This window comes from Lampris incognitus, chromosome 20 (assembly GCF_029633865.1).
Source record: "Lampris incognitus isolate fLamInc1 chromosome 20, fLamInc1.hap2, whole genome shotgun sequence".
NCBI lineage: Eukaryota > Metazoa > Chordata > Actinopteri > Lampriformes > Lampridae > Lampris > Lampris incognitus.
Window position 1 is genome coordinate 29877581 of NC_079230.1, and position 23735 is coordinate 29901315.

The 23735-nt window shown below is 54.3% G+C and overlaps 1 protein-coding gene across 1 annotated transcript in view; it reads left to right on the forward strand.

The window, feature by feature from the left end:
- The window catches only part of afap1 (actin filament associated protein 1), a 59863-nt gene that overhangs the window by 16825 nt on the left and 19303 nt on the right, over nt 1–23735 (forward strand). Inside the window, exons 3-7 of the mRNA XM_056300228.1 lie at nt 9489–9597; nt 10546–10757; nt 11533–11712; nt 18963–19049; nt 20123–20198. Of these exons, the coding sequence (XP_056156203.1) occupies nt 9489–9597; nt 10546–10757; nt 11533–11712; nt 18963–19049; nt 20123–20198 (664 nt within the window). The remainder of the gene's footprint in view (nt 1–9488; nt 9598–10545; nt 10758–11532; nt 11713–18962; nt 19050–20122; nt 20199–23735) is intronic.

The window sequence follows — 23735 nt, forward strand, 5'->3', positions numbered from 1 at the left end:
TATATATATATATATATATATATATATATATATATATATATATACACACACATATATATATATATATATATATATATATATATGTGTGTGTGTGTGTATATATATATATATATATATATATATACACACACACACACACACACACACACACACACATATATATATATATATATATATGTGTGTGTGTGTGTGTGTGTGTGTGTATATATATATATATGTGTGTGTGTGTGTGTGTGTGTATATATATATATATATATATATATATGTGTGTGTGTGTGTGTGTGTGTGTGTGTGTGTGTATATATATATATATATATATATATATATATATACACACACACACACACACACACACACATATATATATATATATATATATATATGTGTGTGTGTGTGTGTGTGTGTTCCCCTATTCCTGTGCCAGCCAGTAACCGGTACAGTGGACCGGGTCAAAATTCCAGACGTGGACTGGGGGGCTCCGGTCCAACAAAAGCAGGGGCGCCCCACCCTCTTTCTGCACGAGTCGAGGCACCGCCAGATTCTACCAGCTCCCGCCGGCTCCCCCCTGACCCATATCTACACCTCATTGTGAGGCGAAAGAAACGGAGGAAGAGGTGTGGCGAGGTCTGGTAACGGACAAAACCGGCCCTGCCCTCGCTTTCTCCGTCTCTTAACTCCCCCCCCCCACCCCCACCCCCCATCCCCCCACACACACACTTATTTCCCCAACCCTGCTTGCAGACTGCAGGCTACGTCCACCAGACATGGTGCGTTGCCTCGCCTTGTGTGCGAACTGTCGAGGCACCTGTCCTTCAAGCACGTGTTCAACCTGCCAACTTTCCCTGCGAGGGGGGGGGGTGGGGGGAGAGGGGGCGAGGCAGGAAAGGGGGCTTTGAAAGGGCGGCGGGGACACGGTGTTGTTGGCGGTAACTGTATCATGGGCGGGGCGTGTTTTAACAGCCAGGTGGGACACTTGGTAGATGTGTATCGGGAGTTGACGTGGCCCAGATTGCAGGCCCGCTCAAAAGGCAGGGCCGGCCCGAGGCTGGCCGAGGCCCCCGGCCCTCCGGGGGGGAAGGGTTTTAGCAGGAACAATTGGATTCCAGAGGTGGAGGGGAGAGGGGTGAGGGATGATGTCTGTTTATTAGTCTGTTAACTGTCCCGACTGTCTGTGTCAGTTTCTTTATTTTTGCGAGACGCACACATGCTATTTTGGAGGGGCGGTGTGTATACTTTGTGTGTCTGTGTGTGTGTGTGTGTGTGTGTGGTGCACATGTGGTGTTAGAATGTGTTCCTTGTGTAGTGTCTGTGTGCGTTTTAATCAGCTGAGCTCCAGATTAGATTCCTCCTCTTCCACAGGAGGAATCTCCCAGCGGCACCGCCGGGCCTCCGATACCCAGCATGCCCCATGTTGTACTACGGCGGGTGTTACTGCAGTACTCCGACTGACCACCCGGGGTTATTAGACGTTGAAGTTCTTTGTTGGAGTTGGACTTCCGAGCTTCCGATGCCCTGATATACGACGCTATGTCTGCACACGCCCAGACCTCTTAGCCATAGGGTACAGGGAAAACCCAGTCCTGGGCGTCTGGCTAGCGTAGCGGTCGGTTCTTTGACTACCAACACGGGGATCGCCGGTTCGAATCCCCGTGTCACCTCCGGCTTGGTCGGGCGTCCCTACAGACACAATTGGCTGTGCCTGCGGGTGGGAAGCCGGATGTGTGCTGGTCGCTGCACTAGCGCCTCCTCTGGTCAGTCGGGGTGCCTTTTCGGGGGTTGGGGGGGGTAGCACGATCCTCCCTGGTGAAACTCCTCACTGTCAGGGGAAAAGAAGCGGCTGGCGACTCCACAACTATCGGAGGAGGCATGTGGCAGTGTTGTAGTACTCGAGTCCGACTCGAGTCCTGAAATCAGGACTTGTGACTCGACTTGGACTTGAGCACTGGTGACTCGGACTTGGACTCGAACCCTGGGGAATTGAGACTCGACCCGGACTCGAGGTTTAGAGACCCGACTACAACACTGGCATGTGGTAGTTTGCTGCCCTCCCCGGATCGGCAGAGAGGGCGGAGAGTGGGGGTAATTGGACAGATGCAATTGGGGAGAAAAAAAGGGGGGGAAGCACCCCCTCCCCCCCCCAAAAGAAAAGAAAACACAGATCCTTATGAGCCCTAAATTGCCGATAGACGAGGGAGGACAGAAGCCGTGACAGTTTGGCCTTTCTGTGCAACGAGCATCTAAACGTCCACATGGCCGCGGCTCGGTGACTGAGGAGGGCGAGGGTGTAGAGGCTGGTGGAGTCGGGGGGAGGGGGGGGGGGCTGTAGTGAGGCATTCTGAGTCATCTCAGGACAAAGGAAGGCCCAGGCTAGCTCAGCCCCTGAGGCTGATGGGTAACTAGCGCTGCAGCCCTCTGCACTTTTATCTCCTCCTGCAGTCTGGCATCAATTTATAACTGGTTCTCGTGCATTACCTTGGCCTGACCTCACCCCGGAGCCTGTGTTAAGAATGTATGGGGGGAGTTTTGTGCGTGTGTGTGTGTGTGCGTGTGTGTGCGCGTCGTTCTGTCTATACGTGTTTAATATCTGCACGCTTGTGTCTGCGCGAGGGAGTGAGCTCACTTAGCCCGGTCTATTATATAAAAACGTCCGTGTGAGAGAAAAAAAGCTTGACTGCCGGGACGGTATTTCCTTGAAATCTTCTGGAGTGTTTGGAAGTCTCCTTGGTCATTGCGACAGCGTCTAGATTGAAGCCGTCTGGCGGATCCGTGATTCACCGGACCGTTTTGCAAAAGAGGACCGGGGGGGGAAACGTGTTGTGTTTGTGTGAGTATGGGCAAGCGGCGGTCTCGAGACGATAGAGGCGGCTGGCTCCGGCTGGGTAAAATGTGGCTCATCGAAACGAGCGGGGTAAAGTTCATTACTGGTTCAGTTTCTCAACAGCGGCGGTTTATGGGACGTGCAGAGGGTTCGACCCCGGGTTGCACCGGATGAGTCGCTCGGTAGACATCTGTGAAATGGGAAGTGGTTATGGTTATACTGGGAAACTGAAGTGGGAATACGTGGAGCTGTGAGGCAGGGCAGTGCGGGAATATCAGCCTGGAAAATATCATTAAAAAAGGGCCTTTCCGGGGCGTCTGGGTGGTGTAGCGGTCTATTCCGTTGCCTAGCAACACGGGGATCCCCGGTTCGAATCCCCGCGTTGCCTCCGGCTTGGTCGGGCGTCCCTACAGACACAATTAGCCGTGTCTGCGGGTGGGAAGCCGGATGTGCGTGTGTGTCCTGGTCGCTGCACTAGCGCCTCCTCTGGTTGGCTGGGGCGCTTGTTCGGGGGGGGGGCAGGAATAGCATGATCCTGCCACTTCGCCCTGGTGAAACTCCTCACTGTCAGGTGAAAAGAAGCAGCTGGTGACTCCACATGTATGGGAGGAGACGTGGTAGTCTGCATTCCTCCGTGGATCAGCAGAGGGGGTGGAGCAGAGACCGGAAGTGGGGTAATTGGCCGGGGGGGGGGCTTTTCCGTGAGAATTCACCTGACCGTTAAGTTTGCCCGCACCTTGGATGCAGCGGGTCTCCACCTGGATGCCTTCACGACGGTCTTGGTTCGTTAGATAGTTGAAATGAATTTAGTTTTTTTTTTACTTTGAAGCTGCATAAGCCCCTTTCATCACATGACGCGTATAAAGCAAACTTAATTTACTAACAGATTCCCTTCGTTAGGCTTGAGAGCTGGGGTCTAATTCAGCCACCTCAACGACTTGGTGTCCCCACAACTGACTCACGGCCGAATGGATAAATGCAGTATTCGGTTTTGTCATATTAGTTAATGCATCAAATCTAAAACGTATCACCAAATTATGCATCATTTACATCGGGCGGCACGGTGGTCAGCACTGCTGCCTCACAGCAAGAAGGTCCTGGGTTCGAACCCCAGGCCGTCCCGGCTCCTTTCTGTGCGGAGTTTGCGTGTTCTCCCCGTGCATGTTAGGGTTAACACTCCGGCCTGTGCCCCCGAGCAAGGCAGCGGAAAGAAAGAAGAAGCACAATAGGACGGCTGACATGCAGGAGACAAAGTCGTCCAGGAAAACGGCTTTCGGCTTTCCTGATGAAACGGAATAATTCTCCTGTTAAGCGTCCACAGCGTCCATTCGGGAGCACTTCCTGGTTCCTCTTTTTTGCAGAATTGCCCTTTAAATGAAAAAACAAAACAAAAACAAAAACTGGACAGCGGCTGGAAGCTCACGTTCGCAACCGGTATCCCGGGATATGCTGTCTCCCCTTCCCGAGCCCTCCCTCCGCGGAGCGGGTTTTCCTCGGTCCGCTCGGTGCAGCCCCTTCCAGCCGCCCATCCACACCTTGGCAGGGCCCGGTGTTTAACTGCCGTCCTCCTACGCGGGACAAAAAAAAAAAGGGATACTTGGAGAATGTGAGCTGGGAGGCAGGCCCAGACAAACCTCCCGTGACACGCGTCCAAACCCGAGGTCAAGCCTGTCTTACCGCTCCCGAATTGCACATCGTGGCCGTGGGTGTGGAATGGGTCGGCTCAGAGGCGAAGCGAGGTCAGGCCCCGTTGTTCACACAGGTATGCGCGGATCTGCGCCGGAGAGAAATGTGGACCGGCGCATTTTTTTTTTAAAATTATAGCGTGTTTCGTTTCGTGGGACGTCCGGTGACCAGTATGGTGCCAATGAACTCCTGTACTCCCCCGTCCTTCCCTGGTACGCCGCGGCGTTATTGATCCGGACGTGTGAGGTGAAACCGGGGGGGGGGGGGGGACGATGGATAACGTCTTCGGCTGTGCGTCTTTCTGTGTGGACGTGTGTGCCGCAACTGAGTGTGTGCATTTCTGTCCATTTACTGTGTGTTTGTGCGTGCCAACACGTGCTATAGCCACGCAAGTGTGCAAAGATGCGAGAGCGCACACACAAAAGTGTGTGCGCTCTCGCATCTTTGCACACTTGCGTGGACGCTGGAGCGCGCACAGGCCTCGCCGACCCCCGGCGCCTCCGTCTCCGGAGTCACTACATAGCAGAGCGGTTGGGTCATGGGCTCTCCGTAGAGTAAATGCAAGGCACCGAGCCGGACTTGGAGGGGAAGTTCTGGTCCTGCTGACCTTAAACGGTTAAACGTCCGCTGAAACGCCTCGCGAGGAAGTCAACCGCATTTCGACGCTAGCTGTGAGGTCACCGACCCTCCGTGAAAGACGGCCTCTCAGCCCCGAGGTCGACGGATCCGGACCCTCCCGGCTCTTCGTCCGCAGATTAACACGAGCCTACTGTTGACCGGCTGAAGGGCCTCTTTCTCTCTTCAAATGTGTTCTCCGTGGGTTCCCTCTCTTTGTGCCTTTCTCTGCGTCTCTTCTCTTTTTTTTCACCTCTCCTGGGTGGGGGGGGGGGGGTTAGGGTGTTGAGGAGGAGGAGGAGGGCAGCTTTGGAGTTTAGTGGGCCAGAATCCCCTGCCAAGAAATGAGTTCACCAAAGCAACGTTTCCCCGAGGATCTGCGATAAGTTTCTGCAAGCGTCTGGACGGAAAGAGAGCAAGAGAGAGAGAGAGAGAGAGAGTGAAAAAGGAGAGATGGAGTGGAGGAGGAGGAGGAGGAGGGGGGGTTGCATATATAGACTTTGATGAAAGAGAGGGAGGGTGGGTCGGGAGATTGGGGTAAAGGCGTACAGTGACACAGGGAGTGGGAGTGCTACGGTGAAGCAAGAGCGAAGGACGGAAGAGTGTGTTTATCCGGCGAGACAAAGGGAAAGGTTGGGAAAGAAAATTGAAAAAAAGAAAAAGAAACGAGCGGAGAAGAGGTCGGGTTAAGGGAGGGGGGAGCTTTTTGCTAATGGGAATTTGGGCAGACGCCGTTGTGAGGCCTGTGATTCATCAGTGTTTTTCATTCGGTCCTGGTGTTTGGCTTCCCAAGGGTTTGACGCGGGCGTTGTTACCGAGCGCCTGTGCACAAAGAGCGGCGGTAAATAGTGCGGTTCTTCCCATGTATGTGTCTCCCCCCCTCCCCCCCCCCCTTTTCTCCCCAATTGTACCCGGCCAATCACCCCACTCTTCCGAGCCGTCCCGGTCGCTGCTCCACCCCCTCTGCCGATCCGGGGAGGGCTGCAGACTTCCGCACGCCTCCTCCCACACATGTGGCGTCGCCAGCCGCTTCTGACAGTGAGGAGTTTCACCAGGGGGGCGTAGCACGTGGGAGGATCACGCTATCCCCCCCCCCTCCCCCCCAAACAGGCGCGCCGACTGACCAGAGGAGGCGCTAGTGCAGAGACCAGCATACACACCCACATTCTGCTTACCGCCCGCAGACACGGCCAATTGCTTCCGCGCATAACTGTAGTCCACTGACTTCCGGTCACACCAGCTTCCTGTTTGTTGGCGCGCGCTGTTGACAATGGCGTGTTTTTCGGGACGCCTGCAAGATTTACCGCGGATGAATGTCAACGACACGCACAGGACTGCCGACAAACGTTCACCCGCACCTACCAGCAAACGGGTGAAAAGTTTCAAGTTGTACACGTCAACTTACGTCCACAATTATGAGGACGAGGACCCTCATCGTCATATCTGTATCCTCATATGCCCTCGTCAATAGCACACGCCAGCAAACAGGAAACTGGTGCGACCGCTGCAGCAGAAACCGGAAGTCAGTGGACTACAGTTATGCACAGAGTCGACTGTGTCTGCAAGGACGCCCCGACCAAGCCGGAGGAGGTAACGCGGGGGATTCGAACCGGCGGTCCCCTGTGTTGGGAAGCAACGGAATAGACCGCTACGCTACCCGGACGCCCCATTATGTGTATATGCGTTTTTAGCGTGCTGGAAGTGTGCCGGGGCAGACTTCAGACGCCGTTGGCGACAGAGGAGAACGCCAAGGCGATTACGTGATCAGAGAGGGCTGAGTCACTTCATCTGGATACAATGTGTATGGTGAGCGAGGAAACATAGTATCTGTCTATACACATTGTATCCAGGTGAAGTGACTCGGGCACTTCGTTCGATTTTCTCACGTGGATTGCGGAGCATGCGTCAAGGCGTCTATGAAGTGATTGTGCAAACGCGTCTCTCACCCGCGTCCCCCCGGCTCGGTACCTTCGCGGGTTTCCAAAATGGCTGCGTTTTGCGACACAGCGACACATACTTTCTGCGCTTTGAAGGGAGCCGGCCGGTTAATGGTCCACGGCGCAACGGATCGGCCGCCATGCCCGACTGGGTCGGCTGCAGCCGGTGGCCCGTAATGCTGGCGTTTCACAGCCGCGCTGGGGTCCCCCCCCTTTCAAACCGCCCGGCAACGGAAAACCGTCGCTGCCACCAGTGAATAAAAAGGATGTGGGAATGGTGACGGGACGGGAGGCTGCACAGCAACGGCAGGTCGCTTGTGCGTTTCGCGAGAGGAGGGATTGTGAGTGTTTCATTATGGCGATGACAATTTACGACAACCCGAACACACGTTTTATGGCTCGACGAAGTTTGTCACATACTTGGAGACCTTTTAAAGTGTGCAGAAACCCCCCCCCCCTATATATATGCTACATAGGACACACGCTGGGCACGCGTTCACATCAATATATTGTGTTGGATCATTGTTGGCTGAAGTAACACACACACACACACTGGGTGAAGAGCTATCCTATATAAACGCCATAATGGCGATGTTAAAGGTTTGCATGGGACATTTATTTGGGTGTGCGGGGGGGGGGGTTATGAGTTCTGATGTTTATTGCCACCGTTTGGTTGTGTTAAGAGCGTCACAGAGAGGCTGCGCGCCGAGGGCCAGGCCGCATTACCTCAGCTGTGGACTTGGTCCTCCGGTCTGAACTGGCTTTCTTGGACGGTGTGCCGCCAAGGAGAACAAACACAAACACAGACTTGTTCATTTCTTTATGACACCTCCAACCCCCCTTCTTTTCTTTTCCCCCCTCTCCCTCTCTCTCTCTCCCTCTCTCTCTCTCTCTCTCTCTCTCTCTCTCTCTCTCTCCCTATAATTCTCTCTCTCTGTCATTCTCTCTCTTCATCATTCTTTCTCCCTATCATTCTCTCTCTCTGTGTCATTCTCTTATCTATCATTCTCTCGCTCCATCATTCTCTCTCCATCATTCTCTCTCTTCATCATTCTCTCTCTCTCCATCATTCTCTCTCCATCATTCTCTCTCCATCATTCTTTCTCCCTATCAACCTCTCTCTCTCTGTCATCCTCTATCCATCATTCTCTATCATTCTCTCTATTCTCTCTATCATTCTCTCTCATTCTCTATGTATCATTCTCTCTCTGTCTATCATTCTCTATCTGTTATTCTCTCTATCATTCTCTCTCTCTCTCTCTCCCCCTACCATTCTCTCTTATTCTCTCATTCTCTATCTAACATTCTCTCTCTCCATCATTCTCTCTCTTCATCATTCTTTCTCCCTATCATTCTCTCTCTGTGTCATTCTCTATCCGTCATTCTCTATCACTCTCTCTATTCTCTCTATCATTCTCTCTCTCCATCATCCTCTCTCTTCATTCTTTCTCCCTATCATTCTCTCTCTGTGTCATTCTCTATCCATCATTCTCTATCATTCTCTCTATTCTCTCTATCTCTCTCTCTGTCATTCTCTATCCATCATTCTCTCTATTCTCTCTATCATTCTCTCTCTCATTCTCTATGTATCATTCTCTCTCTGTCTATCATTCTCTATCTGTTATTCTCTCTATCATTCTCTCTCTCTCCCCCTACCATTCTCTCTTATTCTCTGTCATTCTCTCTCTGTCTTTCTCTCTCTCTTCATCATTCTCTCTCTCTGTCACTGTCTGTCACTCTATCATTCTCTCTTTCTCTCTCTCTATCGTTCTCTCTCTCTGTTTCTGTAACACACAAGATTCTCACTATCATTCTCTCTCTATCACTCTATCACTCTATCATTCTCTCTCTCTCTCTCTCTCTCTCTCTCTCTCTCTCTCTCTCTCTCTCTCTCTCTCTCTCTCTCTCTCTCTCATGCATGCTGGGCTGTTGCAGTATGTTCTGACGCAGGAGCGGACATATTGCCACACAAACCAACGCTCTCCCCAGTTCTTTTCCCCCCATGCCATCTTCATCCCTCCATCTCAGTCAACGCTGAACACGACCCGACATCTTCACGAAGCCATCGCCTCTGTTTCGTCTCAGTGGGTCCAAGACGACAGGGACTCTGCTGCACCGATAACATAACGGATCGCTTCCTTTCCATGTCCCTCCCCTGACCTCTGACCCACTGATAAGATGAAGGCCGTTTGAAGTTGTACCCCCCCCCCAATTATTGTGGCGTGCCAACTCAGAAACCACACATTACAGCTAACCGCTTCCTGCGTTTTGCCCCCCCATCATGTCGTTTAACAAGCGCCGAGCTGCAGCCCGGGTGGGGGTTTCATTTGAATTTTGTTATCAGCTCTTCTCTCTAGACTGCGACTTGCAGCCATGGGAGGAGAAGCGCTTCATTTCACTTACCCAGATTCTCCGTTTGTTTCTCTCTCTAGAACCCGAACAGCGGCCCTCCTCCTCTCCCCAGCTCCTCTCTCCCCGAGGGTTACTACGAGGAGGCGGTCCCCCTGAGTCCCGGGAAGGCCCCAGAGTACATCACATCTAGTGAGTGACCGGTTTTACATATCACTGACACACACAGCCAAACGCAGATACTGTGAAGTGAAACAGCAAGTCTGGAACAGCAAGATGGCCGCTGAAACTCTAGTTAATGGTCACGCCTGTTTGCATATGAAACCGGTCGTTGGTTTCACCCCTTGGTATTGGTTGTAAAGGTGGGATACCTGCAGTCAGTTGAGACTGAAGAGGCCACTTAGATGATGGTGAAGCGTTTCTCTCAATAAACGTGTCGGTTTATTCCGTTGCCTACCAACACGGGGATCGCCGGTTCGAATCCCCATGTTACCTCTAGCTTGGTCGGGCGTCCCTACAGACACAATTGGCCGTGTCTAGTTTCAACGATATCACGAGAGGAAGGTTTAAACAGAAAGTAAGACATGTTGGACATGATCCTTATGTTATGAAGAGTAGTTGTTTTGACCGAGTGGTCACTGCACACACCAGGTCATCCGACTCCGCTCCTCCCGACCGCAGACGACGGTTCACAAGCCATTTTTTTCCACCATTTTCGGTCAATTTCTTGCACCCCCCCCCCTCATGAACAACAGCTTTTGGTACTCAATAAAAACTCCCTTGTGGTTTCTCAGTTAATGACGCCAAACAAAGGCATTTCGAAAGTTTGTGATAGTGCTTCCTATGCAGAAAATCACTTCCTGCCCTCCATCTGTAGTCCGTGACGTCATATGCAAACAGCCTATCGGGGGGAGGCATGTGGTAGTCTGCAGCCCTCCGCGGATGGGCAGAGGGGGTGGAGCGACGAAGAAGAGCGGGGTAATTGGCCAAGTACAATTGGGGAGAAAAAGGGAGGGTTGTGTCCAGATGAACTGATTCACCTTTCTGGGAAACAATGTTGGTTTTTCAAGTTGATCTTGTCGGACTTAATACGAAGTGCCCAGCCTGTTAACGAAACACCGTTGTTTGATTTGCCCTCAGACTATGACTCGGATGCTATGAGCAGCTCCTATGAGTCATACGACGAGGAGGAGGAGGACGGGAAGGGTCAGAAGATGCGTCACCAGTGGCCGTCCGAGGAGGCGTCCATGGACCTCGTGAAGGACGCCCGCATCTGTGCCTTCCTGCTGCGCAAGAAACGCTTTGGCCAGTGGACCAAGCTGCTCTGCGTCATCAAGGATAACAAACTGCTGGTACGTATGTGTGAGTTTGGACACGTGTCTGTTAAGGTACGTTAAACACGGGGCGTCCGGGTGGCGTGGCGGTCTATTCCGTTGCCTGCCAACACGGGGATCGCCGGTTCGAATCCTCGTGTTGCCTCCGGCTCGGTCGGGCGTCCCTACAGACACAATTGGCCGTGTCTGCGGGTGGGAAGGCGGGTGCGGGTGTGTGTCCTGGTCGCTGCACTAGCGCCTCCTCTGGTCAGTCAGGGCGTCTGTTTGGAGGGGGGGAACTGGGGGGGGATAGCATGACCCTCCCACGCGCTACATCCCCCCTGGTGAAAAGAAGCAGCTGGAGACTCCACATGTATGGGAGGAGGCATGTGGTAGTCTGCAGCCCTCCCCGGATCAGCAGAGGGGGTGGAGCAGCGACCGGGACGGCTGGGAAGAGTGGGGTGATTGGTCGGGTACAATTGGGGAGGAAAAGGGGAAAAATATCCGAAAAAGACGTGTTAAACACAACACGTTTTGGGGAGTAATTCTAACAGTTTCCTTATTTGGATGTTGGACGTTGTGTCCTGAACGTGAGACACAGCTCGCTGAATCAAAACCTGCAGAATGTAAGTCGCTTTGGATAAAAGCGTCGGCTAAATGACTGTCATGTAATGTAATGTAAAAATCCTGTAGCCACACCTACGCCTTTTGTCCAGTATGGACACCAGGCATGAGTTCTGTACAACTGGTGGTGTCAAGCACTAGTACGAACATATCAACATGTGTGTATCTCCTCCATTTTCTACCCCTCCAGTGCTACAAGTCCTCCAAAGACCACACGCCCCAGATGGAGCTGACTCTTTCAGGATGCAGCATCACGCACGTCCCCAAAGATGGCAAGAAGAAGAAACACGAGCTGAAGATCGTCCACCAGGGGGCCGATGCCTTGGTGTTGGCCGTGCAGAGCAAGGAGCAGGCTGAAGAATGGCTCAAGGTAGCGCGATGATGAAGTGAGATACAAGTTGTGTAGCCGCCGCCGCCGTAGGTCACATGGCTCTCCGTGGCACACGGTTAGCCACCGCTGCCATAGGTCACATGGCTCTCTGTGGCACACGGTTAGCCGCCGCCGCCGTAGGTCACATGGCTCTCCGTGGCACACGGTTAGCCACTGCCGCCATAGCTCACATGGCTCTCCGTGGCACACGGTTAGCCACCGCCGCCGTAGGTCACATGGCTCTCTGTGGCACACGGTTAGCCACCGCTGCCGTAGGTCTCATGGCTCTCTGTGGCACACGGTTAGCCTCCGCTGCCGTAGGTCACATGGCTCTCTGTGGCACACGGTTAGCCACCGCCGCCGTAGGTCACATGGCTCTCTGTGGCACACGGTTAGCCTCCGCCGCCGTAGGTCACATGGCTCTCTGTGGCACACGGTTAGCCACCGCCGCCGTAGGTCACATGGCTCTCCGTGGCACACGGTTAGCCACCGCTGCCGTAGGTCACATTAGGTTGAAGTTCTTGGAGTCAGTTGGTGAGGTGTCTGCAGGATGTTGTGTAGCCTCCGCCGCCGTAGGTCACATGGCTCTCCATGGCACACGGTTAGCCACCGCCGCCCCAGGTCACATGGCTCTCCATGGCACACGGTTAGCCACCGCCGCCCCAGGTCACATGGCTCTCCGTGGCACACGGGTTAGCCACCGCCGCCGTAGGTCACATGGCTCTCCATGGCACACGGTTAGCCACCGCCGCCCCAGGTCACATGGCTCTCCGTGGCACACGGTTAGCCACCGCTGCCGTAGGTCTCATGGCTCTCTGTGGCACACGGTTAGCCACCGCCGCCGTAGGTCACATGGCTCTCTGTGGCACACGGTTAGCCACCGCCGCCGTAGGTCTCATGGCTCTCTGTGGCACACGGTTAGCCACCGCCGCCCCAGGTCACATGGCTCTCCGTGGCACACGGTTAGCCACCGCTGCCGTAGGTCTCATGGCTCTCTGTGGCACACGGTTAGCCACCGCCGCCGCAGGTCACATTAGGTGGAAGTTCTTGGAGTCAGTTGGTGAGGTGTCTGCAGGATGTTGTTTTAGTCAGAGGAGTAAAGATAGGGTCATGTGGTGCACCTCGGCCCAGTATGCTGCAGGAGTTCAGCGTGGGGGGTGGTGGGGGGGGGCTCCTTTTCCCCGATATCGTGTGAGAAGCCGGTTTGCTGTGAACAGGTGGTTCTGGCGTCTCCGTAATCTGAATTTGAGATGTTTGCGTGGTGGTCTTCCTCTGATCTCTCTCCCGTCTCTTGCTCGTGCGACCTTCTCCGGACCCTCACCACGTCCGCAAAACAAAGCCACCCCGCCAACATCAAACACGGTCCGGTCTTCTCCGGCTTTCAACCCCCTCCGTCCATTTGTTGTTCTTCAAGTGCCGGCACCACCGGGCTATTCTGTTTCAGTCACCGTTGGTGGAAAAAAAAAAGCGGAGGGGGGGTGGGGGGAGGCGCTCCCTCCCGTTCCTCCACCTCTGCGCTTCCTTCTCCTTTGAGCCACTTTTGGGAAACAATTGCTTACACTCCGCCGGCTCTTCCGCTCATCCGTTTCCACGTCGGCTTCCCCCCCTCCCCCTCCCCCTTTTCTCTCGCGCTCCAGTTACTGCCTCACCCGGCAGCTTCTGCCCAAACCTCGGTGCCCCCCCCCCTCGCTTGCAGGGGCAGCTGGGTTTTACTGACAGGCGCTGGGCTGTTCTGGCAGAGGCTGCACCTTTTCAAATGTGCTGTTAGAAAATAAACTCGGGAACAAAAGTGCTCGCAGAACCGCCGATGGAAACAGCCGCTTCTTGTTTTGTTTTTTGTTTTTTTCTGTGTGTCCTTTCCCTTCTCGTGGTTCTCAGCCGTCCCCCTGTTTACGGCGGTCAGCACAGACGCCGTTCACGGAGGCCCCGCCAAAAGAGGGCGGCGCAGTTTTTGCTGTTCCGACCTCTTCTTCACCGATTTGCTTCGCCCTGCGCTGCAATTACCCGACTGTTTAGGGCCAGAGGTACCCGAACTACGCCATCAGCGGCGGTAATTGTCTCCCGGGGGAAACCCGGGTGTCGTGTTGCGTCAGGTGCCGGGATATTGGGGAACACGTGGCGCTGATAACGTAACGGCACCACGAAGACGTGCCCCCCCGCCCCGCCCCGCCCCCCCGCCCGCTGCGCCCCTGCCTGCGCTGGGTTTAACGCTATACGCGAAGGTCATGCTGCTTCAATTAGCAGCCGTCACACCCAGCTGGCGCTGGTTCTGACACACACACACACACACACTCACAAAACCGGTCCGGATTGAAAGTCCATATGTTTCGCTCGCGTCGTTAGCGGCGGAGTGAGAGAGCGTTCGATAGCCTGGCCCGCGCCGCGGTGTGTCACGCCTGATGGGTGTGTGTGTGTGTGTGTGTGTGTGTGTGTGTGTGTGTGTGTGTGTGTGTGTGTGTATGAGAGAGAGCGAGAGAGCTGGAGAAAGTACGGGCAGTCTCTGTGGTTGGCTGTTGCGTTGCTAGGACCACGGTCTATTTTTGCGCGTTTAACAGTAAGTAGTAATAACTATAAACTATTGTGATTATTAAAATTGACTCATTAAAGTAAACATAATTATAAATTCAGAATCAGAAACACTTTGTCGTTTCATTTCATGCACTTGTGCACATGAAATGAAACAGAACATGGTTTCCCCCCCAGCCCACTGCAGCGCAACACAAAGACACAAACACACAGCCAAAAAGTACAAGAACACACATATCCAAACTAAACACACAAAAAAAAAAATCACTGTCCAGGAGAACCAGCGCCAGCCAGGATGACTGCCGGGCTGCATGGGCTAGCGGTTAGCTTAGCCTGCACCACTTCGGTGTCCGGTCAGGGGCCGTGGTCCCTGGGCCCACCGGACGCGGCAGACCAAGCTCTCCCAGCCGATCCAGACCAAGCTCTCCCAGCCGATCCAGACCAAGCTCTCCCAGCTGCTGATCCAGACCAAGCTCTCCCAGCCGATCCAGACCAAGCTCTCCCAGCCGATCCAGACCAAGCTCTCCCAGCTGATCCAGACCAAGCTCTCCCAGCTGCTGATCCAGACCAAGCTCTCCCAGCTGATCCAGACCAAGCTCTCCCAGCCGATCCAGACCAAGCTCTCCCAGCCGATCCAGCGCCAGCTTTCCCAGCCGATCCAGACCAAGCTCTCCCAGCCGATCCAGACCAAGCTCTCCCAGCCGATCCAGACCAAGCTCTCCCAGCTGATCCAGACCAAGTTCTCCCAGCTGCTGATCCAGACCAAGCTCTCCCAGCTGATCCAGACCAAGCTCTCCCAGCCGATCCAGACCAAGCTCTCCCAGCCGATCCAGCGCCAGCTTTCCCAGCCGATCCAGACCAAGCTCTCCCAGCCGATCCAGACCAAGCTCTCCCAGCCGATCCAGCGCCAGCTCTCCCAGCCGATCCAGACCAAGCTCTCCCAGCTGTTCCAGACCAAGCTCTCCCAGCCGATCCAGCGCCAGCTCTCCCAGCTGCTGATCCAGACCAAGCTCTCCCAGCTGATCCAGACCAAGCTCTCCCAGCCGATCCAGCGCCAGCTCTCCCAGCCGATCCAGACCAAGCTCTCCCAGCCGATCCAGACCTAGCTCTCCCAGCTGCTGATCCAGACCAAGCTCTCCCAGCCGATCCAGCGCCAGCTCTCCCAGCCGATCCAGACCAAGCTCTCCCAACTGATCCAGACCAAGCTCTCCCAGCCGATCCAGACCAAGCTCTCCCAGCCGATCCAGCGCCAGCTCTCCCAGCCAGACACCTTCGACTCACCTCCCCGCACTCCACACGACGACACTAAAAACACAGTCAAGCCTCGGCGAGGCCGCTGCCAGACCGCCCTCGGTGTTGTGGGAACTGCCGGTCTGCGTGGGCTAGCAGTTAGCTTAGCCTGCCCCGCTTCCTTTTTTTTAAATTTTTTTTTTTATGCACATATTCGTGATTTATTTCCCTCATTTTTGCGGCTCCCCCGTCCTCCCTTTGTTTCTCGACCCCTCTCACCGCCGGCCCATTCCTGTTTTTTTCTTCCGCCTTTGAACTTGTCGGTCTTTCTCCCGGCGACCCCGTCCCTTCCTCTCCTCCGCAGCGGCGTGAGGCCGCAGATAAAAGAAGCGCTCACATTTCACATGGAGGAGCGGACAAAGAAAACAAGTCACCTCTCTTTGTTCGCGGCCTCAAATTTCCTTCCTTAGCTGCGGCGGCCGTCTCCAGATGTTTATAAAAACGACATCCGCGAGTGGAGATGACAGAGAGGTGGAGGCGGTGGCGGGGGAGTGGGGGGAGGGGGGGGGTCAAGAAAAGAGGGGATGACAGGTAAATGTGAGGGAAGAGGATGAGAAGAGAAGGAGTTGTGCACGGGGAAGGGAAGGAGAGCGGGGCTAGGTGGAGGGGTTATGGTGGGGGCGGGGTACGGGGGAGTACCCGGGGTCCTTCCAGAGCCAGCTAGCTAGCTAATGACTCCCCCAGACGTGGTGTGCTAAAGACGTGTTTATGGAACAGACATGTCCATATTGTGTCCTGACTCCATGCCCAAACCTTTTCCAGCTCTTTGTTTCTGCTTTCTATGCATTTCTCCCTTCTCTCTCTCTCTCTCTCTCTCTCTCTCTCTCTCTCTCTTTTCTTCCCTTACCTCATCTCTCCTTCGCCCCCCACCCCCACCCCCACCTCAATATGACCTGTTTTTGCATTCTCTCTCTTTGACTGATACAAGGTCATCCCCCTTTCTCCTCACTTTTGTCTCTTTTCCTGCTCTTTCTCGGTGAAGCCGGCCTGCCTTTGGTCGTAGATGAGTAAGTCCTGTGTGTGTGTGTGTGTCTGTGTGTGTCTGTGTGTGTGTGTGTGCGTGCTGGTAGCTGTTGGCTGACATTCACTGTTTGGCTTGCTCCGTGTCCCGCCTGACCGTACGTCACCTTCACAGTCCCGCTGGCGGTCTGCTGTTGTTGTGCGCTTGGATTTTCCCCCCTCACGCGTGTGCGGCGCCTGGCCGTGTGAGTCGCTCCCTTGTGCAGAAGTGTGTTTTTGCTTCGGCCTTTTCGCCCTGCCTCTGCCACACGGACGGAGGATGCGGTGGATTAAACGTGTCCGTGTTCGGTTCCGGTTCATTCGGGCCTCTCTGCTTTCAGCCTGCATGACGAAACGCTCCCGGGTCCTCGTTCAGGCTGCGGTCTCGCACGTCGTCCTCAGAAATGTTCTATCCCCGCCCCGAATAACTCAGCCGGGGCGTCCGGGTTGCCTACCAACACGGGGGTCGCCGGTTCGAATCCCCCGTGTTGCCTCCGGCTTGGTCGGGGCATCCCTAGAGACACGATTGGCCATGTCTGCGGGGAAACTCCTCACAGGCTCCTGGTCGCTGCACCAGCGCCTCCTCTGGTCGGTCGGGGGAGGGGTATCTCGGGGGGGGGGGGGTAGCGTGATCCTCCCACGCGCTACGTCCCCCCCCCCGGCGAAACTCCTCACCGCCAGGTGAGAAGAAGCGGCTGGTGACTCCACATGTACCGGAGGAGGCACGTGGTAGTCTGATCGGCAGAGGGGGGGGGGTGGGGGGGTGGGTGGAGCAGCGACCGGGACGGCTCGGAAGACGGGGGTAATTGACCGGGTGCACCGGGGGAGAAAAACGGGGGGAAAGCAACAGAAATAGCTCAACAGAATGTAGCAACAAATTGTGGTTTAGTAGCCTACTTAGTTACTGAGAGAAAATATTCGGCACCCAGAATAACCACACACGGTCCCCGACACTCGGGGCTCGATCCGTTGGACTTCAGACCCGGTGACCTAATGCCAAATTTGGCATGGTGACACTATATCTGGCAACCCGGATCCCCTCGGAGAGATAGACGTGATGTTTCTGTCTGTCCCGTTCTGTGGCCCCAGCATTGTTCCCTAGCCAAACCCATGGAGCCACAGCCTGTCATTTCCCCCGCGAGCCAAATTATGCTCTCCGCCCGCCAAAACCAATGAGCTGAGGAACTCTGCGATCCAGAGACATGGTTCAGGATGCTTGTGGAGAAAGGGAAGGGGGGTTGTGTTGTACAGTATGTGTGTGTGTGTGTTAGGATGAAGACGGCGAGAGACGGACGCAACGAGACAGAGTAAGAGCACTTGAGCGCTCCGCGGTCGATCCGAAATCCTATTTTCACCGCCCGGCACTCGGCACCGTACACCCGGGTCGCCGCAGCTCGCAGCGGCCAGATCCGGCGGCAGGTCGCCAGGTCTGAAGTCCTGCGAGGTCACGCCAATCACGCTGGCGCCCCATATCCAGGGCCCTGTGCGTGTCGTTCACCTCGAATGGACCCGGTTGCATAAGCCGGAGCAGAGTGGCGGCGGCGGCGGGGTGTAATGTGTGGAGCAGACTCTGTGGCTTCCCGCCGCCGCCCGTCTCGGCCTCCCCCGTGGCGTTACTACACCGCCTGTGTTGCGCTGCCTTCAGGTCCCCCCGGCGAGGGGGGAGGTTAACGTACACGTGGGCTGCATGACCCGAGGCGTGTTTTCGATGCTAACGGCACGAGCGGTGTAATGGTGAGGCGAGGGTGCGAGGAAATGCTGCTCCAGGATTCAAATAGATAAGTAAAGGGAGATCCGCCCATCTGCTATGGCAGGGGTCCCCGATTACTCTTCATAGCGGGCCACTTTTAGGGCCACGGGCCACTCAACCTCCAGCAGCACGTTGTCCGTTAGTTAGTTTTGGTGTCGATACGCAAGTGAGGGGGGGCCGGACGAGCCCACCGGGGGTGGAACGGATAGTTACAAAGTAGCATTTCTTGTTGGATTGATTGCTGAAATTATGTTTGGAATAGTGTTCCCAAACAAAATGTGCAGAAATGCCAGAAGGAAGAAACCATTTTTTATTTCCAAAAAAAAAAAAAAAATTTAAAGGTTTTTTTTGTTTTTTTTTTGGTAGGGAAATAAAAAAAATTCTTCCTTCTGGCGTTTCTCCAAAAATTCTCGCGGACCATAAATCAACCCGTCACGGGCCGGACGTGGCCCGCGGGCCGCGTATTGGGGACCCCTGTGCTATGGTCACGAGCAGGGCCGGGGATTCCACAGGCCCGAGTTTTTCGGCAGAGCGTTAACCTCTTTCTGTTTTCTCCCCCAGGGTGTAGCCGGAGTTCCCTTTTCATGATGTCGTGGTGTGCGTCCCGCCTGCCGTGGGGGAGGGGGGGGCGGGGCCACGGTGTCGGAGGTTAACGCGTGTGTGTTTGTTTCCCCATCGTGCGTAGGTGATGAGAGAGGTGTGCGTTAATGGCCACGCAGACTCGGACGGCACGGGCTCCGGATCACCAGTACACCGACCCGAACTGGAGAAGGTAAACCTCTGCGGACTCTGACACACACGCGCTGGCAGGTCCACGTGGGGGGGTGGGGGGTGGGTCGTGCACCAACTCCATCAGCTTTTTCACTAATGCAATGATTGGCATCTGCTTTTTTTTTCTTTTTTTTTTTTGGTTTTGGACCCCCCCCCACCCCACCCCACCCCACCCCCCTTTTTCTCCCCAAGTGTATCCAGCCAACTACCCCGCTCTGCTCCGCCCCCTCTGCCGATCCGGGGAGGGCTGCAGACTACCACATGCCTCCTCCCATACATGTGGAGTCGCCAGCCGCTTCTTTTCACCTGACAGTGAGGAGTTTCACCAGGGGGACGTAGCGCGTGGGAGGATCACGCTATTCCCCCCCTCCCCCCAAACAGGCGCCCCGACCGACCAGAGGAGGCGCTGGTGCAGCGACCAGGATTCCCACCCAGCAGACACGGCCAATTGTGTCTGTAGGTACGCCCGACCGAGCCGGAGGTAACACGGGGATTCGAACCCGTGATCCCCGTGTTGGTAGGCAACGGAATAGACCGCCACGCCACCCGGACAGCCCCGGGCTCTGCTATACTACTGGTAACGCTGTTGCCACCGTCACTTACAATTAGTTGGACATTTTCACTCCATCCATCCCTTATCCGAGCCGCTTATCCCAATCGGGATAAGCGGGACATGTGGCACTGGAGACACCTGTGTGTGTGTCTGTGTGTGTGTGTGTGTATATATGTGTGTGTGTGTATATGTGTGTGTATACATGTTTAGTGTTGGAAAATGAGCTGGATCAGAGAGTTTCTAACGACAAACCGCTCCCAACTTGGCACGGCGCGCACAATTCGAGCCGCGTTATTCATCCTTAACATGTTGCAGATGCTCCGACAGGTCTCCCCCCCCACCCCCCCTCCCCCCCACCCCAGCGTACAGTGCGCCGGTGCAGTTGTGTTTGCGCGGTCGTGCGCTCGCTCGGTTCGTCGCTCGAACCCGGTGTCGGCGATCCGTCTCGTCTGCACGTTGCGATTGTTGCGTGGCTTGTGTTTGAGCGGTGTGTGTTTTTTTTTTCCTTTTCTTGTCTGCAGAAAGTGTCGTGCGACCGGCCCAGCTCCGACGGAGAGCTGCCCCACGAGAACGGACACGGCGAGTGCAAGGACCAAGGTAACGCCTCCCGGGACCGCCCGGTAAGAGCCGGTTGGGTTGTAGGGCCCATCCGAACACGAGAGCTCCCGCCGTGTCTGCGGACCGGGGAGGGCTGCAGACTACCACGTGCCTCCTCCGATACATGCGGAGTCGCCAGCCGCTTCTTTTCACCTGACTGTGAACAGGCGCCCCGACTGACCAGAGGAGGCGCTAGTGCAGCAACCAGGACACATACCCACATCCGGCTTCCCACCCGCAGACACATTTCATGTCATTAGCACCATGCACAAGGCCTCTGCAGCTAATGGTATGTACATGTAGCACAGGTTTCTGCAGCTAATGGTGTGTACATGTAGCACAGGTTTCTGCAGCTAATGGTATGTACATGTAGCACAGGTTTCTGCAGCTAATGGTATGTACATGTAGCACAGGTTTCTGCAGCTAATGATGTGTACATGTAGCACAGGTTTCTGCAGCTAATGATGTGTACATGTAGCACAGGTTTCTGCAGCTAATGGTGTGTACATGTAGCACAGGTTTCTGCAGCTAATGATGTGTACATGTAGCACAGGTTTCTGCAGCTAATGGTGTGTACATGTAGCACAGGTTTCTGCAGCTAATGATGTGTACATGTAGCCCGGGTTTCTGCAGCTAATGATGTGTACATGTAGCCCGGGTTTCTGCAGCTAATGGTGTGTACATGTAGCACGGGTTTCTGCAGCTAATGGTGTGTACATGTAGCAGGGGTTTCTGCAGCTAATGATGTGTACATGTAAACCGGGTTTCTGCAGCTAATGGTGTGTACATGTAGCACGGGTTTCTGCAGCTAATGGTGTGTACATGTAGCACGGGTTTCTGCAGCTAATGGTGTGTACATGTAGCACGGGTTTCTGCAGCTAATGGTATGTACATGTAGCACGGGTTTCTGCAGCTAATGATGTGTACATGTAGCACGGGTTTCTGCAGCTAATGATGTGTACATGTAGCACGGGTTTCTGCAGCTAATGGTGTGTACATGTAGCCCGGGTTTCTGCAGCTAATGGTGTGTACATGTAGCCCGGGTTTCTGCAGCTAATGGTGTGTACATGTAGCACGGGTTTCTGCAGCTAATGGTATGTACATGTAGCACGGGTTTCTGCAGCTAATGGTGTGTACATGTAGCACGGGTTTCTGCAGCTAATGGTGTGTACATGTAGCCCGGGTTTCTGCAGCTAATGGTGTGTACATGTAGCCCGGGTTTCTGCAGCTAATGGGGTGTACATGTAGCCCGGGTTTCTGCAGCTAATGGTGTGTACATGTAGCCCGGGTTTCTGCAGCTAATGGTATGTACATGTAGCACGGGTTTCTGCAGCTAATGGTGTGTACATGTAGCACGGGTTTCTGCAGCTAATGGTATGTACATGTAGCACGGGTTTCTGCAGCTAATGGTGTGTACATGTAGCACAGGTTTCTGCAGCTAATGGTGTGTACATGTAGCACAGGTTTCTGCAGCTAATGGTGTGTACATGTAGCCCGGGTTTCTGCAGCTAATGGTATGTACATGTAGCCCGGGTTTCTGCAGCTAATGGTGTGTACATGTAGCACGGGTTTCTGCAGCTAATGGTATGTACATGTAGCACGGGTTTCTGCAGCTGTGCATGCTTACATGGGGACACAATGCAACACATCTTGTGTCATGCTAAATACAAAGCGCTGGGTATAAACCACCGCAGCTGCTGCAGGGTGCACAGGGCTGCGTGTAGCAGCTAGCATACCTGCACCACCGCTTCTCAACCTTTTTGTTTTTCTTTTTAATTTTGGGATACTTTATCAATCCCTGTGGGGAAGTTGTTTTCTCTGCATTTAACCCATGCTAGCTGTGTAGCTAGGAGCAGCGGTTAGCCGCCGTGCAGAACTCCAGTTCGTCCCGCCGTGCCCTCGGTCAGGGGCACAGGAGGGAGTATTAACCCTACCACGCATGTCTTGTTGATGGCGGGGGAAACCGGAGCACCCGGAGAAAACCCACCGCAGACACGGGGAGCACATGCAAACTCCGCACAGAGAGGACGACCCGGCATGACCCCCCAAGGCTGGGCTACCCCGGGGCTCGAACCCAGGACCTTCTTGCTGTGAGGCGACAGCGCTAACCGCTGAGCCACCGTGCTGCCTTCTATGGCGTGTGTAGCGCTATATTTATGTTGGTGGGGAAATGGAAAGTCCAAATAGCCATTTCAGCCGCCATTGTCAGCCTGCGAAACGGCGAGATAGGAAAAGATGAATATTGTTGCGTCTGGGAGCTGATGGGAGTATTGTGCTTAGCTTCCTCTGCCAGAAGCGGCGTGTTTACAGCTGCAGATTTGTCCCTGGTGTTGCGGCATGCTGCACACGCCAGTTATTGTGGATTTATGGCAGTTACACAGCCTCTCTTCTAGTGCTTTGCCTGCACATTTCAGCCTCCAAATAGTTGACTAATGCGTCTTCAGAATGGGGCTTTTAGCTGTAAATCCAAAGTTGTCATGACCCATCTTCTCTTTCCCAATGACCGGAGGGGCGGGGTGGGGGGTGGGGGTGGGTGGGGGTGTTCAGTGCGGGCCCTAAGAAGTTCCCAACCGCAGTGACAGTGATCATAAAGAATGCGCTTTAATGATTTATCCCGTGTTTATTTGACACTTGCATGCTCTTTCCCAATGAAGCGAGATGCTGAAACCGGGAGACGAGGTCTGAATACACGGATTGAATGATTTGCTGTTTGTTTGCACAGCCGGCACGGTTGCACCAGCGTAACGATAAGTCACTTAACTCGTCAGCGGTGATATTATGGTCCACACAGGAAATGAAGCGTCGTTCACATTTTTTTTTCCCCCTCCGATTTCTTCATCAAGACGTGTTTCCCAGAATTGTGTCAGAAGCAAATTCCCCTTTAATTCCATTTGGTTTTAGTGGAATCAGCACAGATCTGTGAATAATTGGTGTGTGTGTGTGTGTGTGTGTGTGTGTGTGTGTGTGTGTGTGTGTGTGTGTGTGTGTGTGTGTGTGTGATATGCTCTGTTGCGGCTGTTTAAGTGCAAAAACATGTAGAAATATGAACAGCAACATTCTCCCAGATGAACTTCATGTAAACATTTCGCAAGAGCTGTTCCTGACGTAGTGTGTCGACGTGAACTATGTCGCATGTGTTTAGTTTGCGACCCGTCTCGAGCCGTTCCTCTAGATTTGTGGGTCTTGACCTTTTCTGGGGGTTGCTGTGACTGCATTTATGGATGCATTTAAGCCACCGTCTGAGCCACCATCGGCATCCCCCTCATCCACCCGCCCTCCACCATGCAAATGTCTGCAGTCACAGTCTAGCATGCATGTGCATGCTTTTTTTTTGTGGCATTTTTTCCCCACTTCCGGTTTGGGAAGATGGCAGCGTGAATTCACATTTGCGGCGGCCTCACCCAGTACGGACCATGCAACGTCCTTGTCCACATCTGCGTCTAAGTTTGCGTCTTGGTGTGATGGCTGGGAGAGCTGGTGCTGGATCGGCTGGGAGAGCCTGGTCTGCTACATCCTGTGGGCCCAGGCACCGCGGCC